This window comes from Sus scrofa, chromosome 3 (genome assembly GCF_054392235.1).
Source record: "Sus scrofa isolate SSC_HxYL_T2T_F1_AM1 chromosome 3, Sscrofa_HxYL_maternal_Yorkshire_Landrace_v2.0, whole genome shotgun sequence".
Taxonomy (NCBI): domain Eukaryota; kingdom Metazoa; phylum Chordata; class Mammalia; order Artiodactyla; family Suidae; genus Sus; species Sus scrofa.
Window position 1 is genome coordinate 44,262,517 of NC_139385.1, and position 19,015 is coordinate 44,281,531.

General features: G+C 51.5%; 1 protein-coding gene across 3 annotated transcripts in view; it reads right to left on the minus strand.

The window, feature by feature from the left end:
* Positions 1 to 19,015, minus strand: part of HMOX2 (heme oxygenase 2) — a 36,736-nt gene that overhangs the window by 8,809 nt on the left and 8,912 nt on the right. The window contains exons 2-6 of one of the 3 annotated variants that reach the window (NM_001244412.1): positions 4,110 to 4,236; positions 2,730 to 2,847; positions 1,859 to 2,350; positions 991 to 1,117; positions 175 to 896 (exon numbers count right to left, since the gene is read on the minus strand). In NM_001244412.1, coding sequence (NP_001231341.1) covers positions 769 to 896; positions 991 to 1,117; positions 1,859 to 2,350; positions 2,730 to 2,847; positions 4,110 to 4,195 — 951 coding nt within the window. In that variant the 5' untranslated portion in view covers positions 4,196 to 4,236 and the 3' untranslated portion in view covers positions 175 to 768. Of the gene's footprint in view, positions 1 to 174; positions 897 to 990; positions 1,118 to 1,858; positions 2,351 to 2,729; positions 3,508 to 4,109; positions 4,237 to 19,015 lie in introns of those variants that run through there. The other 2 variants (XM_085015823.1, XM_013995673.3) reach the window with 2 other exon arrangements.

The window sequence follows — 19,015 nt, forward strand, 5'->3', positions numbered from 1 at the left end:
CCTCCAGAGCTTTCTGAGAGGTAGAAAACCACAGGCCCAGATGGCCTTAAGGGTCTTCGTGAGATGGTCCCAGCACCCGCCCTGGAAAAGAGGGCCACTGGAAAGCGACCACAGTACTGGGAGCAGGTGAAGGGGCTGCCGGCACCAGCGAGAAGGATGACACCACACCAGGAAGGAGGGAGGCAGCTGTCAAGAGTCCACTTTATTAGCACGTGGTAGCGTTTACACAGCTCGAGGGGGAGACAGGCCACCGTTGAATAGACCCCACTCAGGCAGGGTCTCTGAGGGAGGCTGTGAGCCTGGCTTCTACCCCCCGGTGGCCCTTGCCCCTAGGAGGGTCCTGCAGAAGAGCAGCCACATCTGGGGAGCCTGGACCTGCTGGCTGCTCCATTCCCAGCAGGGGAAAGACCCCCCCCCACCTAAATGCCGACACAAGAGGAAGAGCAGAGGGAATGAGCCTTAGGGTCAGAGGAGTAGGCGCCCCAGAAGCAGAGCTGGTTCCAGAGGCCTGGCTGGCCTGCTGAGCTGCGCTGGCTACTCCCACTGCTGTGGACTAGGGGCTGCAGCGGGGCGGGCCCGCACCCAGCTCAGCATCTGGCCCGCAGACAAGATGCTGACAGGCAGGCTTTAGCATCTGGCTTTTATTGGGTGCTTGTTTTCTCAAGCCCAGCATTAAAAAAAAGTCACCTGAGGTGGTAGTTCGGTTGTGGGTGGAAGTGGGGGTGGGCCATTGGTCAGGAGGAGCGCCAGCGTGCTGGGGGAGGTCCTTCACATGTAGTACCAGGCCAAGAGGCTGGCAGCCAGGGCCACGCTGGCCGCCAGAAGGAACTGGAGGCTGGGCTTGCTCAGCACAGCCAGGGCTGTTTGGAAGGGGCAGCTGCTGCCCTCCAGGGCACCTGCACGGCAGCACCAACAGACACGGCATCAGCGGGGGTACGGACACTCCCAGCCCAGGGTTTGGGGGAGGAGTGCAGGACACATGAGACCTACCTTTGTCTTGTTCGCCAGAGTAGTAGGGGCACTTGCGCACATCTCCTTTCCCATCGTGCACGGGGAGCCCGTCGGCCAGCGTCTCTTTGGCCAGCAAGGAGCCAGCCTGGTCCAGTTCATTAAATACCTGCAGGTGCCGGGGATCAGCAGCCATCACTGGACTGTGTACACTGCTTCTAGAGAAAAAGCTCCCCCCCCCACAAAGGGGGCCGGGGCAGGCCAGGCATGCCCAGAAGTGTGGGGGTGGCACCTCGCCCGGACAGAGCTCTGGGAAGTGTGGCCGCACCAGTGCTGCTGGGGCTGACAGCCCACAGCTGAAACTACCGGGAGACAGACATGAGGAGAAAGCAAAACTGCTGCCCCCAGACCCCGGGGAGCACGGGTACTTCTCCATTTCCAGGCGCTGGGTATTTTTAGCAAGAAACAAAAAGAGGAATGTGGGAGAATGAGGCCCAGGCAGGGCTGACAGCCGACTGGAGGGCTTCACAGAGACCTCCTGTGGCTGCCTTCCTGCTGTGAGGCTGGGGCTGGCGCCACACAGAAGCATCTCCCCAGGCCTGGGCCCGTCTAACAGCTGCCTGCAAACGGCGGCGTTCTCCTCTCTCTCCTTGGTTCTCTCCCTGAACTTATCAGGGAGGACTGTTCACAGCAGCCCGTGCTAAGAAGGGGGAACTCCACTCCTCATGACCAGAACAGGGAGCGGACAGCTCCCTCCTCCCCAGCGCCTCCACGTGCTGGGGCCTCGCTGTCCCCAAACACGCTCATGCCCTCTGGTCGACGCGCTCCCTGGACTTGACCTGGGGCAGGCTGCGCTCATGTGTCCCAGTGCACTGAGGCCCGTCTGGGCAGCTCTGGGCCCCGGCAGTACCTGCATGTTGTACTCGAAGGCCTTGTTGGCCTCCTCCACGATCTTCTCTTTGGTCTCCAGGTTCAGGTCCAGGGCGTTCATCCTGGCCCGATAGAACTGCTTGAACTGCTGCGCGTTGTCCACGTTCTCAAACAGGTAGAACTGGGTCCCTTCCCCTGTGCTGGGGAGTTTCAGGGCCCGCTGGGCCACCTTCTTCAGCACCTGGCCCCCCGAGAGGTCCCCCATGTAGCGGGTGTAGGCGTGGGCCACCAGCAGCTCTGGCTCATTCTGCCCCACGTAGTGGATCCGCTCCACATACTTGCGGGTGGCCTCAGAGCACTGCGCCTGCTCCTCCCAGTCCCCACCGTAGAAATACTCCATGTCCTTGACCAGCGCCTCCTTGCGGTGCAGCTCGGTGGGGAAGTACAGGGGGGCGAAGGCTGGGTGGTCCTTGTTGCGGTCCATCTCCTCCTCCAGCGCCGAATAGGTGAAGTACAGCGCGGTAGTGGCCAGCTGCCGAGGGCGAAGGGGAGACCGTGGGACAGGGCCGGGGCCTGGGCCGGCCACTCCCGAGCCCACTGCCCACACGTCTGAGCAGCTGTAGACAAAGGCGCCAGTGGCACCCCCTCCACTCCCCAAAGGCCCGCTTCTACACAGTGAATTATTCGTGGGTGCAGGGAGCTTTTGCTTCTTAAAGGAAGGACCTGGTGAATTCTCTGGTGTAAGGATCACTCCCTTTACATGACTGTGTTATTCCGTTTAGGACATGAACCCACAGCCTGGTGTGGAAAAAGACCCAGCTTCCCCCTCAGCAGCTCCAGGGGCGGGAGTGGGGCTTCCTCCTGGAACTAAGGCCCCCAGCCCAGCCCAGCCCATGACCAAGGGCACGAACCTTGAACAGCTCCTTCCTGATGTTGCCTTTCAAGAAGTCCTTGACGAACTGTGTGCTTTCTGCCCGGTCATGTGCTTCCTTGGTCCCCTCTTTCAGGAGCTCGGAGAGGTCCGCCATCCTGTGGAGAGGGCACGCGTGTGTGAGTTCGCCCTTCCCAGCCCAGGCTGACTGGCTGCTGAGCAGAGGCTGCTCAGAAATGTGATTCCAGCCTGTTACCAAGGAACACGGGACAGGCAGACGTGGGTCTGCGCCAAGGACATGGGCGACACCTGGATGACTGCGACCGCTGCCTCAACCATGTCCGTGTCTGTGAGCCACTCAAATGCTTGGCTTTGGTGGCCACCTCATGCCCAGAGAAACACAGGCCTCTAATCTGCCCACAGCATTTGCCGGCTTTGGGGAAGAGAGGCCCTTTGGGCAGGTATCTCCCAGAATCCACACCACTGCGGACTGACTGCGCACCTGCTGGGGTGGCCCTGCTGCCTCCCTCCCACCTTGGACCCAAGGCCTCCTCAGGATTACATGTGGCTGGACTCAGGCGCAGGAGGTTGACATCAAGGCCGCGGAGACTGGAGCTGGACCTAGGTTTGTTCTGCTTAACAAAATTGGGCAGGGTGGAGCAGGGCCGACAGATGCCAGCAGCTGGTTCCAGTCAAGGCAGAGAACACGCTGAGCAGGTGAACAGGCAGTTGTCCATGAGAGCGAGAACAACTTGGCCTCTCGCAGCCCAGCCTCTGCTGGCTTCTTTAAGAGATTGGCTTGCATCACCACCCATGTGCTGAAAATAGTCTAGTATTAGCAATTATTTCAAGATATAAAAAAAAAGACATTAAAAAAACCCTTGTGGCACAACAGGTTAAGGATATAGCACTGTCACTGCAGCGGCTCGGGTCACTATTTTGGCATGGGTCCAATCCCTGGCCTAAGCATGGCCATTGAAAAAAAACAAAGTGAGCAAACAATAAAACCAACTTCTTTGCCAAGGCGAGGCTAGGAACGATGGGAACCTGAGGCTTTGCCTGAACTGGCCCTCCCCAGTAAGAAAAGCCCTGAAGTTAGAGTTGCTCACACATTCAAAGGGATGGGAGACACGGGAAAAGATGCTAGCTTTGCCTCTGGTCACACTTTCTTACCCCTGATGACAAAACGCTTAGGACTTTAAGAAGAAAAAAGGACCAGGAACGCCGTCAAATTTCCCCATGCAGCACTCCTCCCAGTGTCATCCTGCCTCCAAGCATGAGATGGGTGAGAAGGAGCAGGAGGGCACTGAGCATCCTGGGATCCACAGCACCACCACCCCTGACCGTACACGGACCCGGGTATGCTGGGCATGGCAGACCCTGGGCCCACCTGACTCCCCTCGGCCAGCCCATCACTCACCTGGTGTGGTTTTCTTTCTCTGGGGCCCCAGAGCTCTTTTCCTCCGGCTCATCCACCCCCTCTGAGGTCTCCAGTTCCACTGACATCGCTGCCAAGTGTGGTTCTCGCAGCTCTCACCCCTCTGGGCCTGTGGAGATGAGGAGCAGATGATGTGCTGCCCACGACAGTTGCTTCCCCCAGACACCTGCTGGTTCTGCTCTTCTCGGAGCCAACGTAACCCAGGAGTCACCCATGTGCCTCAGGACTGTTTTTATTAAAAATAAAGCTCTGCCATTACTGGGACCATATCTGCATAGGGACAAAACGTCAATATGGATGGTGGTAAAAGCAAAATGTCTTGATGCTGAACTTGCTGTTTTTCTACCTGCACTGTGGGTATTTAGGAGAATGTCTTTGTTGTAAGAAATATATACTGAGGTATTCAAAAGTCAAGAGGCGTATTACCTGCAACTTACTGCCAAATGGTTCAGAGGGAGAGCGTGTACATGCGCATACATGGGGGGCACGCAAGGAAAGCTCATGGGGTCAGATGCTGAGTGACAAGCAATCTGGATAAAAGGTACACAAGAGTTCACTGGACCATTCCTGCCACTTTTTCTGTATGTTTGAAATTGTATCAAAATTAAAAGTTACCTAAAACATAAAATAACAAAGAAAAACAATCATTTAAAAAATACTGCAGTGCAGCCGCTCTCCGTTTGGCAGCAAGCACCCCTGAGGCCAGCCTGACCTACCTGTTAGAGGCAGACGGCCTGGTGCAGAGAGCAGCACACAAACCGGACCCTTACGCCACGTCGTCCAGAGCAGCTCCAAAGGCACCCGCCAGCCCCATGAGCCACACTGAGTCACCAGGCGAGCAGACTGTGCCCAGCCCACTCCAGACTCCACCAGGCTCAAGGAGTAAACACGAGTTAGCCAATCAGTGCCCCTGCCTGCTGCCACGGCCGAGCCTTCGTCAGTCAGGGAGCTAAGGTCCCAGAAGACAAGCTCGCCCTCCACCCTGGCAGTGCAAAGGGGTGGAGCCCAACCGGGAACTTTCCAGATGAACAGCAGCACAGCTGTACCAACAACTAACAAAGTCACACAGAACCAGAGCTACCAACATGGGGGCCAAATGGAGTCAAGGAAAGAAGAGGCCTTAACTTTATACCACACCCAGCACCTGTTTACTGGGTACTACCAAGCTCCGCTGAAAAATGAGTGTCAACGGTCAGGACAAAGAAGTGTAAGAAATGGTCCTTTGGAGAGTTCCCATCGTGGCGCAGCGGAAATGAATCTGACCTTCATCCATGAGGACGCATGTTCCATCCCTGGCCTCGCTCAGTGGGTTAAGGATCTGGTGTTGCCATGAGCTGTGGTGTAGGTCGCAGACTCAGCTCGGATCCTGAGATGCTGCAGCTGTGGCGTAGGCCAGGGCTACAGCTCCAATTCGACCTTTAGCCTGGGAACCTCCATGTGCCACGCGTGCGGCCCTAACAAGACAAAAGAAATGGCCCTTGAAGGACATAAAGAAGATAATTAAAAACAGCCTATCTCAGCCCACAGACATAACACTGTTAACATGCTGCTGCAAATCCTGAGTTTTCTCTCAGCATGTCGGCACATCTTGTTATCTTTCGGGATATTATAAGGCCTGGTTTGCTCAAAAGGATCTCTCTGAACCTTCCCTTACCTTTAGATTTAGCGTTCATACGATGCGATTAAGGACAGGACAGGAGCTTTTAGCACAGCACCTGCCCCGTGTAAAGCACCCAGCAAACATGAGAAATAATGCCACGTACATATGCTTTGGCTGAGGCTCACTGATGTCCAAGAACACTTCGAAAAGAGCTGAAGTACAGTAAGACAAAGCATGATATCACTTATGTGTGGAATATTTTCAAAAGGGGGGGTTTCAACTCACAGAAACAAGAGCTGAATGGGGAGTGCCTGGGAGTGGGGGCAATGGGGGATGGCTGGTAAAAGGGTTCACATTTTCAGTTACAATATGAATAAGGTCTGAGGATCAGATGTACAGCATGGTGACACTAGCTGATCATACCGTGTTGCATAACTGAAATTTGCTAAGAGAAGAGTTCCTAAGTGTTCTCATCAAAAAAAAGTAAATAGGTGGGGTGAATGATCAAATCTGACCATTAACTGTTTTACTGGATGATAACTACACATTGGGGGGAGGGGTACTGTCACTTAAGCAACAAGGCTTCTTCTTCTTTTTTTTTTTTTTTTTTTTGTCTTTTTGCCATTTCTTGGGCGGCTCCCGTGGCATATGGAGGTTCCCAGGCTAGGGGTCCAATCGGAGCTGTAGCTGCCAGCCTACACCAGAGCCACAGCAACACGGGATCCGAGCCACGTCTGCAACCTACACCACAGCTCACGGCAACGCTGGATCCTTAACCCACTGAGCAAGGGCAGGGACCAAACCCACAACCTCATGGTTCCTAGTCGGATTCGTTAACCACTGCGCCACGACGGGAACTCCAAGCAACAAGGCTTCTGTTTCTCTTATAAAGAGACAATGAAGGGAAAGCCAGCTTCCACCAGTGCCCACCCTGGCATTTTTTTCTCAGCAGCACTTTATTTGTGCCAGTCTCCCCACAGGTACCCCCTCCGCCCCCCTCATCGACCTTGTCCTGTCCAAGAGCCCCTAATTCCCTCCTTCCAGCCCACAGGAGGCCCAACTCCGGCTCCAGGGGCAGGACCACAGCAGTCGGCTTCACTGCTTAAGCTCCAGGGCCCAGAAAATAACAGGCTCTCCAGAAACACTTGCTGAACAACAATCTGAAGGAAAGACGGCGGGCGGGGGCCGGTGTAGAGCATGCTGCCCACGCCATGCACCGCGGACAGCAAGAGCCAGCTGCAGGCCACCACTCCAACAGGCTCCAAACTCAAACAGCATTTAAGGAGTTTGCTTTGAAGGAAAGACAGACACCAGCTCATCCCACCCCAGCAGCAAGACAGTGAGTCCTTAATGTGGGCTGAAAGCTCCATCTGGCAGGGAAGAACATTCTTGGGAAGGCTCAGTTAGTACATTCAACCCACAGAGTCTGGGTGTGAGGAAGCGGGCCCACGTCCACCCGAGGCCTGGATACGGCTCCTCAAGGGAGTCGCCTGCAGGGCAGCTTTCAGGAAAGACCTTGTACGGCATTCTCTGAACAGCTACTTGGCCGCATTTGGTCAGGGTGACCTCTACCCTCGAATCCTTTTCTGCTCTGCAGGAACCACTGGAATCCCTGGAAAATCAGAGGCCAACCCATAAATGTGGAGCCTTTCTAGACTTCAACCTCTGCTCCCTAACAGGAAGCTTTCCCACCCCTCAAGACAAACAAAACAGGAGTTCCCGTTGTGCCGCAGCACAAAAGAATCCACCTAGGAACCGTGAGGGTGCAAGTTCGATCCCTGCCCTCACTCACTGGGTTAAGGATCTGGTGTTGCCGTGAGCTGTGGTGTGGGTCGCAGACGCGGCTCTGAGCTGGCGGTGCTGTGGTGTAGGCTGGCAGCTATAGCTCCAGTTTGACCTCTAGCCTGGGAACCTCCATATGCTGCTGGTGTGGCCCTAAAAAAAAAAAAAAGAAGTAATTCATGGTAGTCTGTGCCAAAATGATTAACAGCCATACTATGATATTTGAGAAAAGTCACACTGCCTAACAATACAGGGCAGAGCTCCTCAAACAACAGTAAACAGGAGTTCCCGTCGTGGCACAGTGGTTAATGAATCCGACTAGGAACCATGAGGTTGCGGGTTCGGTCCCTGCCCTTGCTCAGTGGGTTAACAATCCAGCGTTGCCGTGAGCTGTGATGTAGGTCGCCGATGTGGCTCGGATCCCGAGTTGCTGTGGCTTTGGCGTAGGCCAGTGGCTACAGCTCTGATTCGACCCCTAGCCTGAGAACTTCCATATGCCGCGGGAGCAGCCCAAAGAAATAGCAAAAAGACAAAAAAACAAACAAACAAACAAACAAAAAAAACAGTAAACAATGGACTCCTGGCACCAGTGTGACGAGGTGATGGGCTGTACCCAGGCACAGGAAAGCCTACATCAACTTATTTGTGGATACTAGTCGGGTTTGTTACCGCTGAGCCACAGCAGGAACTCCCATAAACTTTCTTGTTCAAAAAGGACTCCAACACTGACTCCAGCTATGTATACTAATGACGACAGGAAGGGTACGGCTATGTATAAGTATGCTAGTGATGACAGGAAGGGCATCTGGAAAACTATCAATGCATGTTACTTGTTGGACTTTTTAGCCAACTGCTCTTTCTTTTATATAAAGAGGCTCAATTCTCTTGAAAAGGGAGAGGGAAAGGCAGGCAGAAGGGGCGGGAGGGACAGAGAGAGGGAGGAATTAGACCAAGCAAACCAGCTAAGACCCTGTACTACAGGGTCAACATCAACAGGAAGTCCCCTGGGCCCCTGACTTTGCTTTTACAGAACGGTGTCTGTCCTCTCTCTTCTGCTCCCGGAACTGTGACCCTCTGCGTATAACTCTACTTCCACAACTCCCGAACATGATCACTACTGGTGTGCACTCCTGCCTGCTCTGAGAGAAGTGACACATCCCATCACGAGTGTTCCCTCGTGGGGGCCTGCCCAGCAGGTCTAGAACACTGGTTTCAAAGCCTCTGCCTTGGTAAATGACAGGCTCAAGGCTCTGGGGCTTCCGAAAGACCAGCCGCGTTCAAAGACGTCAAGCCCTCCTCCACAGAGACTCACCTCCGCAAATCTCAGGTCGGTTAGCCCGGTGCGCTGCTGCCAGATGGAAACATCACGTCAGGCCACGTCATCACTCCTGCTCTCCCAGTGGTCCCAAAGGCATCCCTGGCAATCCTTTTCATTCCCCTTCTTTCTCTTTGCCTCAGAACACCACAACTGAGGGAGGGTGACAGGCTGCTGAGCTTGGCCAGCACTAGAGAAAGTGCTGAAAGTCCTGAAACCAGGACAGTTCTCCCCCTACGTAACTGACAGTGACCGGCCAACAGCTACCGCAACTCATCCGAGGATGAAAGAGCCAGAAGCAAGGCGAGTGGCGGCTTAGACTCCTGCACCCTCCCTGCTGGATGGCTTCCTGCTCGGCGTCAGCAGAAAGCCTGCTGGTGGCTCAGCAGAGTTCACTCCAGTCTAGAACTGGTGTCACTTTAAGGGGTGATAATTCTTCAGCTTCCACTAGTGTGTGGTCCTGCCCCCCCCCCCCCCGCCGCCGATTATACTAGAAGCTCCCCTAGAAGACAGACCAAGACTCCCGCAGATGCTGAGTTTCCCAGAGTCCAATGCCATGTTCCAGATCACCTACAGCACCCTGGGGAGCCTCCAACCTGAGCTGGAACCGGTGCAGATGCACCAATGAAATGCCTCCTGAGGAAGCTAGCTCAATGAAGGAGACCAAAAAACACTGATTAAATTCTCAAATACGGAGTAAAATAATAAAAAACTTTAGTGGTATTATGTCTCTGAATTAAATAGCATGAAACCCACTTTTATTTTTCTTCAGATCTGACTCCCCCCTCCCTCCCTCCTTCTCCCTGCCTCCACCCTTCTTCCTAGTGGTCTGGGTTTTCTAACTAATGACTCGTTTATCATTTCTGCACCCTGCAGCTGGCCGTTCTCACCCCACAGGGCCCAGCCAGGTTGGCGCCTTCATTTACTGGCCAGTATTGTGGTTGTTCTGCTGCTCCCCAGCGTCCACTGCTTCCCTCCTGGGGCCCCAGCAGCCCAGCGTCTCCCTTGCAGTGCCTGCCCCCTGCTGCTCTCCCCACCTCAGAGCTGGGCACTGCCCGGGCCCTCTGACTGCTGATACAGGCCCAGTCCCACATCCCCGCTGCCTGTGAGGGCAGGTGCGCCATCAGGCTCTGGCTCCTTTTCTTAGCCAGGACAGGTAATGAGGCCTCTGGTTTCTTCTGTCCCAAGGCCTGCCTCTGGTCTTTGACAGCTTTCTTCCCACAGCCCACGGATGTGTGTGTGTATGTGTGTGTGTGTCTGTCTGTCTGTCTGTCTTCCACTCTTCTGGATGAACAAATAGCTTTCAGTTGTGTATGTCTTTGTCTACGATCTCACTCCACCCACTTATACTGTGACCTTCAGAAGGGTCATAGTTCAAAAATGATGCATCACCTCTCACAGAAACCATATACCATATATGCCGCGTAAATGTTCTTAAATGATAAACACCGAGTCCAAGAGTCCAAGACAGAGCCTTTCCTAGACCACCAGGTTTGTTCCTTCTCTACATCCCCTAAAGGCTTTTTGCCTTTAAGTGAGAATACTTGCTCCTTGCTGTTGAACAACCCCACGTTCAGGCCAACTCGGTTCTTAGTGGTGCCGTACACTCCTACCAGGCAGGCCTCAGCAGAGAGAAACAGGTTGTTTAGCCATCACACAAGTTCTTTTCTAAGTATCTGTCTACATAAAAAGTACAAATCCTAACATCCTACTTACAACCTCACATATGACTCGGGGTACAAACAACCCTTGGTGCTACTTCCGAGGGAGCAGGACCAGGAGGGAGGAAGCCAGGGGCAGGAAGGTGAGGCTCTGAGAGCCTCCAAGTCTCTCTGGCTCTCTCCACTTTGCACCTGTACAGTGGAATGAACACCCACCCAGCACTCAATACAAGGCTCTTACTAGGATCAAATAAGATAATGACCATGAAACCACTTTATAACAAACATTAGGTTACACAAATGTTACAAAAGGAATTGAGCGTGAACTCAGAACAGTTTACTAGCTGTAAGCCGTAGTTATCCACCATAGGAAGTTATCCACCATAGCAGGCTCTACCATGAGCTTTCTTCTGACCTTGCTACGACACCAGGAAACTCAACAGGGGGAAGAAGCCCCGTTCCCAGATGCGACATGGAGATAAACTTACTCTCCTTAGCACTGTTTCAAATCCAGAATTTATAAACCCCGCACCAAGGGCCAGTTTTGCATCCCATCTGGCAAATGGACATGCAGAAGAGGTGCAACCTGTTTTCAGAAGTCAACAGCCACTTGACTAGCTCTGCCCTGCTCCCAGACCTCACGGAGGCTGGAATGTTGTGGGGGAGGGAGGAGCTCAGTGGACCTGTGCTTATAGGGGCCACTTCCAGGCTCCCACTCACCGCTGGTTATCGCTATTCCTTCAGGAATGGAAAGGCAGCTGGACCCTGTACAAAGGGCATGGTCTTTAGAGCTAGAAAGATCTGGGCTTGAGACCTGAGGTTCCAATGCTTAGTAGCCCTGTGGCTAGAGGTAGGCCATAACCTTTCGAAGGCTGAGTTTCCTCGTCTATAAAACTGGGTAATACAACTCCCTTTGCTCTACAATGTCAAGCGTGCTGTGAGGCCTAAATGAGCTCATGCGAGTACAAGGGCCTCATGAAATGTAATGCTGCTCCAGTGCTGATGATCTCTTAAGGAAGCTGTTGGCGAAAATGAGCAGCCAGGTGATTCTGAAACACTGAGGAAAAAGTCATATTCGGTGAATCCACACAGACTGTTCTGAGAAGGTCACACCTGGGAACCTCTGCCTCAGCCCTCATTCTCAGGCAGGGTCAGGAAGTGGGAACGCCTGTGCCTCCTGAGGTGAGCCCTGTGACCACTGCAGCCAAGCCAGATGTTGGGAGCGGGGCATAGGAGTGAACAGCTCTGGCCCTACAAGGCAACTGATAAGTGGGGCCTCCCAAAACCCTGAGAAAACCATTCCATCTAAGTCAAGAGCTTCTGAGTTTATAGAATAAATGGCCTGAGGTCTCTGAACTCTGGTGCTGCCACACCTCAGGAAAACTTATACCCAGGCTTTGCCCCTTTTATTTTGATCACTGGGTGAATTCAATCCCACAGCTCATTGAATGGATGACTATTAACTTCTTGATAAAGAGCAAGTTCAGACAAGGAATCCTGGAAAAGTAGGAGTCCAGGGACACAAAGCTCTTGCATCACACTTACTCAACACATACCTGCACCTTTGGGCAACAAGCAACCAGAAAGCACCTAAGCACACTAGCCTCTTAGCAACCTCAAAAGGCGGCCACGATTCTGGTAGTCGAGACCTCTCTGGCAGGCTTTTGTCTCTAAGGAGGAGGGTGTTTATCGCTAGCACGTTCAAACACCACTGAGCAAGCACTCAAAGCAGATACTGAGACAACACCTCAAACACTGAAAAGAGCAGAGAAGGGACCACAAGTCTACAGTGCTGGTGCCAAAGACGCCACTTCCTTTACAAAAGAAATAAACATAACACCCGCCCTGTTCCCCGAGTGCCGCCAGGTCTCAGGGCGGAGAAGACAAGACTCTTTACTCCCATGAGAACCTGGGGGCAGGGGGCCCGGGCGGGGGGTGATTTTCTGGCTAAATTCTAAAATGGTTAGGCTGGGATCTTCTAAGAACAGAGCCTAGGCACCAGGCATCCACAGGGCTGGTGTAACAGAGTAAATGCTGATGAGACCGTGGGTCACCACTAGGTACCATCACGCAAAAATCATTCCAACTTTGGAACAATCCTGAAAGCACATGTGCTGTGGACTGAGTGATTGGTCACATCTCCTTTCACTAGGGGAAACAACAACTGTCAACTGTGGGTGGAACTACTGTCACCTGTGGCTTTAGCATCACTTGTAAAGGACGGCTACAAAATAGTGTTTGGGGGTGGAGGCAGAGAGTGGGGGACGCGGAGGCTCCTGTGGAATTTCCATTTTGGAAAACCTAGAAGTGCTGCCGGCTCCCAGGTACTCTCCTCTCTACAGACAGCTTGATGGAACCTAAGGAGCATCCCTGCAGGGACTGCAGGCCCTCAAGTTCAGCCGCTGAGGGTGGTACACAAGAAGAGCCCCAGACTGAAGTCTAACAGATGTGGACACACCAGGCTCAGTCCCCTTTGAGCAGGGTCCCATGACTACGAAGGAACTAAGCTCAAGAGAATTAAGTAAATGGCCAAAGTCACTCAGAGTAAACAGTCAAGCTGGGACCAAACCTGCGTCCTGAATGCAAGGCAATTCTTCCCATGTCCCCAGCTAACCCTCAGTGGTACATGAACGTAAAATCAGTATGGAGTCACAGCAGACTACCAGCAGCATGGAAAGAGGTCATGCTACACCGCAGTTGAGCTCACACTGGAGGGGTTTCTAAACCACTGAGCGCCATTTGTTTCTTCAGTATGAAAGGGGAGCTCAATCCTATGATTTCTGACAAGTAAATGCTCAGGCTCCTCTTTGAAGACTCAGAAACTGCTGCTGCCCATTCCCATAACACTCACCTTGGCGCGCTCAGATTACATGGCACCCCGAGAAGACGGCTCCCCTGTGAGCCTCGCTTTTGGTGACAAGTAGGGCAAGCCAAGGCTGAAGATGATTGAACCCAAAGGGGAAGATGGGGCCCCCACCACCACGCGGCGCCTGGAGGGAAGCAGCCAGAATTGCCAGGTCTTGGTAGACAGTGAAGCCAAAGGATCTGGGGCATCCTTTCTCCAAAGGGAGGTCACAACAGCATCTGCACATTTCTATAGCACCTATTACCATAGTAACTATAGAGAAAGGCAAGATCTGGTTTCAAGAATCTGAAAGCGTGTCCTCCATATGTTGAGTGTTTACAATCTATTCAGTCCTAGCCTTCAGTCTTCTGAAAATATATCCTGCCTTGGAAACAGCAGTGTGATGGAAGAAATGTATCAGCATAAACCTCTTACAAGACCAGCAACTCCATAGACGAAGGCATTGGTCAATCAAATAAGGTGGCTCCCATACCTCACTATGGACCTGTGGGATCTTAACATGTTTCCACAGCCCCACAGAGTTAGGGATTACTCCCAGGCTTTTCCACGACTGCCTAGACTCTGGCGGCAGGGGGAAGGGTGGGTCAAGCAGAGGAGAAGCCCCCACCAAGAACTGGCAACTCTGAAGTTCCCGTTGTAGCGGAGCAGAAACAAATCCGACTAGGAACCGTGAGGTTACAGTTCGATCCCTGGCCTCGCTCAGTGGGTTAAGTGTCCAGTGTTGCCGTGAGCTGTGGCATAGGTCACAGATGCGGCTTGGATCTGGTGTGGCTGTGGCTGTGGTATATCGGTTGGCAACTACAGCTCCATTTCAACCCCTAGCCTGGGAACCTCCATTAGCTATGGGTGCGGCCCTAAAAAGCAAAAAAAAAAAAAAAAAAAAAAAGAAAAGAAAGAAAACTGGTAACTCCATGAGGCTGGCCCTATCCTTAGAGGCTTGGGTCTATGGTGGCAGGGGACCAGCAGCAACAGCTCTTGGGCTTTCTTAGAGTAAAAGGCTGAGCTTCTCCAGCGTTTAGCAGCAGGCCCTGCCTCTGCTGGTGCAGAGGTCAGGGGCACAGAGCAGGCGTCCTGCTGCCATCTCCTCTCTCCTTCCCTGTATTAATGAATGAGGCAACTGCTCCTAGGAAGGGGGGTTCACAAAGGTTTTCCTCCCTCAGGCTACCTGGCCTGATTTGTACATGAATGACAATGTCCCTTAGGAGTAGCCAGGAGATGGAGGGTAGAGAAACTATATTGTAGGTGATGCGACATCTTCAGCAGTTAACTGTAACAGCAGCCTTCTCTTCCATTCTAACAAGCCTCTCGGAATGAGAGTTGACTTAGAGGGATAATCTTCAACTCAATAAAACCAATTTTTTTTAAAGACAAAACATTCACAAACTTCACTAGTAACAAGTTACTTACAACCCCCTCAAAATCATGCTTGAAAGGCAAACAAATCCCGGTGGCACAGTGATTACTTCATAAAATGCCCTTAAACTCTCTCTAAATACTCTAGCTCTTCACCGAAGCCTTCTAGGAGCCAGGGTAAGAGATCCGATCATCACACATCACTCTGCCTGGTCTATGCATCAAATTTCCAGTCATGCACTTTATTCCATTTTTTCTTTGGCCACACCTGTGGCATATGGAGGTTCCCGGGCTAGGGGTCTAATCGGAGTTGCAGCCTCCGGCCTACGCCACAACCACAGCAACACCAGATTCAAGCCACGTTTGCAACCTACACCACAGCTCATGGCAACGCCGGGTCCTTAACCACTGAGCAAGGCCAGGGATCGAACCTGCATCCTCATGGACACTAGTCAGATTCCTTTCCGCTGAGCCATGACTGGAACTCCATTGCTGGATCCTTAAACCACTGCACCGGCCGGGGATCAAACTTACGCCTCCACAGCCACCCAAGCCACTGCAGTAGGATCCTTGACCCACTGCACCAGAGCCGGAACTCCAGCCATAGGCTTCAGTTTCTTCACTAGTATGAAATCCTCAGGACACAGCCTCCCCATGCAGTAGTCAATGGCAGTAACTCAGTGTCTAATTTAGGTACAAATCTAAGTATTTGTATTTCAGTATACCTCCTATGACATGGAAGCTGAATCCCTCCATCTAAAAAGTTCTAGAAGATGGGCTTCACAAGTCTAAGGGCAGCCACATGCACAAGAAGCCCTATCTGCTCAGCATAGTGCTAATGTCAGGACACCCAAGGAGTGAGGCAATGACTAAGCTGCATCCTACGATAGGCACCCAACAAACCTCACCTGAACTAAGCCAGCCACGAGAGAATCCACTGCCACACACAGGCCGAGAGACAGCACAGGGATGTGGTTAAGGCACAGGCTCTAGTCAGGCACGACAGACAGCCACCTGGTTCTGCTGCACTAGCTGGGTGGCCTTGGACCAGCTATTTCACCTCTCAATCTCAGTTTCTTCATCCAGAATAACAACTCTGCAACGTAGGTATCAAGATTAAATGAGATAATTTACTTATAAAACTACTATATCATATGGTACTGATTAATAAAGTGTCTAAAGTTAACAAATGTTCCTGAATACTTCTCTTTTTTTTTTTTTTTTTTTTAGGGCTGCACCCACAGCACAAGGAGGTTCCCAGGCTAGGGGTCAAATTGGAGCTGTAGCTGCCGGCCTATACCACAGCCATAGCCACGCTAGATCCAAGCCACGTCTGTGACCTACACCACAGCTCATGGTGCAGCTCAATCCTTAACCCACTGAGCAAGGCCAGGGATCAAACCTGCATTCTCATGGAGACTAGTCATATTTGTTTCTGTTGAGCCATGATGGGAACTCCCTGTTCCTGTAAACTTTTTGTCAAGAAATGGAAACACCCCTGTCCCTCTGAAAGGCTCTACAGACAGCATCACATCTACACTGGGTCACAGACTGAACTGAACGCTCACAATGAAGAACCCCCTTCCATTCTTTTTTTTTTTTTTTTGGTCTTTTTGCCATTTCTTGGGCCGCTCTCGCGGCATATGGAGGTTCCCAAGCTAGGGGTCGAATCGGAGCTGTAGCCACCGGCCTACGTCAGAGCCACAGCAGCGCAGGATCCGAGCCGCATCTGCAACCTACACCACAGCTCACGGCAACGCCGGATCGTTAACCCACTGAGCAAAGCCAGGGATCAAACCCACAACCTCATGGTTCCTAGTCGGATTCATTAGCCACTGCGCCACGACGGGAACTCCCCCACTTCCATTCTGATGACACAAGACACCAAGGGAAAAAACAAAAACAAAGCAAAACAAAAAAACTTTGGACTTTCCAGCAAAATGAACTGTGGAAAGGACCTAAAGGAAGGTGATCACCGGAGTCCAAATTCTTTTAAGGAGACTCTGAGTTAGGTGAAGGGACCTCCATGCTACAGAGGGTCAGAACTGGAGAAAGGACATATTACTGTTTTTTCTTTAGAGCAGCTCATCGCTATCAATAAAAGTTTATATAAATGAAAATTTTACTTGGAGCACATCATTATGAGTAAACTATAATTTAAAAAAGAGAAAGAAAAAAATTTTTTTCTTTTGCATTTTTTTTTTTAGGGCTGTACCCATGGCAAATGGAGGTTCCCAGGCTAAGGGTCTAATCAGAGCTACAGCTGTCGGACTACACCACAGCCACAGCAATGCAGGATCCAAGCTGAGTCTACCTATGCCACAGCCACAGCCACACCAGATCCTTAACCCACTGAACGAGGCCAAGGATCGAACCTACAACCTCCTGGTTCCCAGTCAGATTCATTTCTGCTGCACCATAACGGGAACTCCAGAAAAAAAATTTTTAATAAAAATTTGGGAGTTCCCATTGTGGCTCAGTAGGTTAAGAACCCAACCAGTATCCATAAAGATGTGCCCTGAGGATGCAGGTTCAATCCCTAGCCTCACTGAGTGGGTTAAGGATCCAGCATTGCCACAAGCTACAGCATAGGTGGCATAAATGGCTCGGATCCGGCATGGCTGTGGCTGTGGTGTAGGCTGGTAGCTCCACCTTCAATTTGATCCCCAGGCTGAGAACTTCACATGCTGCAGGTGCCCTTAAAAAGAAAAAATAACAATTATTTAAAAAAAATTTTTTTAATAAAAATTTACTTGGCGTTCCCTTGTGGCACAGGGGGTTAAGGATCCAGCGTTGTCACTGCAGCAGTCTGGGTTGCTGCTGTGGTGTGGGTTTGATCTCTGACGGGTTTGATCTTCTACATGCTGTATGCATGGCTCCCCCCCAAAATTTTTTGAAACGGACAAGAGTCTAAGACTCTTCTCATCCCTTCATCAGTTTACAAAGAGACAAGATGAGGTTTGTTCTCGCACTAAGCTCCACATCACCCATCACACCTTCATCAAACATCCTTTACAGCGATTCCTGCGGAAACCGAATTTCCACCAGAACACAGAAGAGGCTGCTCGTCGATGGGGCAACTTGGCACTGTCCAGAGATGACAATGAAAAGGGTCACATACCTCCCTGGGAATAGAACTGATTAGCATCTGGGTCACTAGGAGGCAAAAGCTTAAAAGCAGGCTCAGTAACAAAGCCAGGCAGAGGTGAAGCCCATGACAGAAATGTGTTTACCGACAGTTCTTCTGAGGGATGGAACATAAAACTAGGAAAAATTGTAACTGTCATTTATCAGTCTCATGTCTGACTGACACGGAGGCTAAGAATGAGGAGAAAGAAGTCCTACTGCCATGTCTGCACTAGCTGGCTACATCACATGCCCGGGAACGCCAACACCCTCATTTATAAAGTAAGAGGTACATCCTCAGTGGGGAGGATGACACAACAGGAGGCAGGGCCGGAAAGACTGTGGGCTTCCCCACCCATTTCACACAGAGCAGCTCCCCTATTCCTTGTTATCCTTCCTCCAAAAATGGAGTTGTGCTGCTTCTAAATATAAGGTCTAGATAATAATGAGCTGGATGATCTTGGAGGCCTGATTTACATGAAGAGCTACCTAAGCAAGCCTTTCACGATCCGCTATGGCACTTGTATCCTGTTATAGTACTCATTTGTACGCATGTCTTTTCCCAGGTTATGGCTCATTTATCTTTGCCTCCTATTGCCTGACAGAGGGTACCACCTCATCAGGGTTTGTTGAATGAATGAATGAATGATTTCCAGAATGTGAGGTAGTCTCACAATCAAGATATTCTCAAACATGGAGTTCCCTTCGTACCTCAGAGGTTAATGAACCCAACTAGCATCCATGAGGTTCCATCCCTGGCCTCGATCAGTGGATTAAGGATTCGGTGTTGCTATGAGCTGTGGTATAGGTCACAGACATGGCTGGGATCCTGAGCTGCTGTGGCTCTGGTGTAGGACAGCAGTTGTAGCTCCAATTCAACCCCTAGTCTGGGAACTTCCAAATGCCACAGGTGCGGCCCTAAAAAGCAAAAAAAAAAACCTCCAAGAGCAGACGAGAAAGAGGACATTTAAAAGTTAATCCCAGAGGAGTTCCCTTGTGGTGCAGCAGGTTAAGGACCCAGCATTGTTCCTGCAGTGGCTTGGGCTGCTGCTGTGGTTTGGGTTCAATCCCTGGCCTGGGAACTTCCATATGCTGTGAGCACTCCCAGGAGAAAAAAAAAAAAAAAGTGAATCACAAAGACGAGAAAAATGGCTGGCTGGTGAGTAGGCATCTTTGAGCAGCATT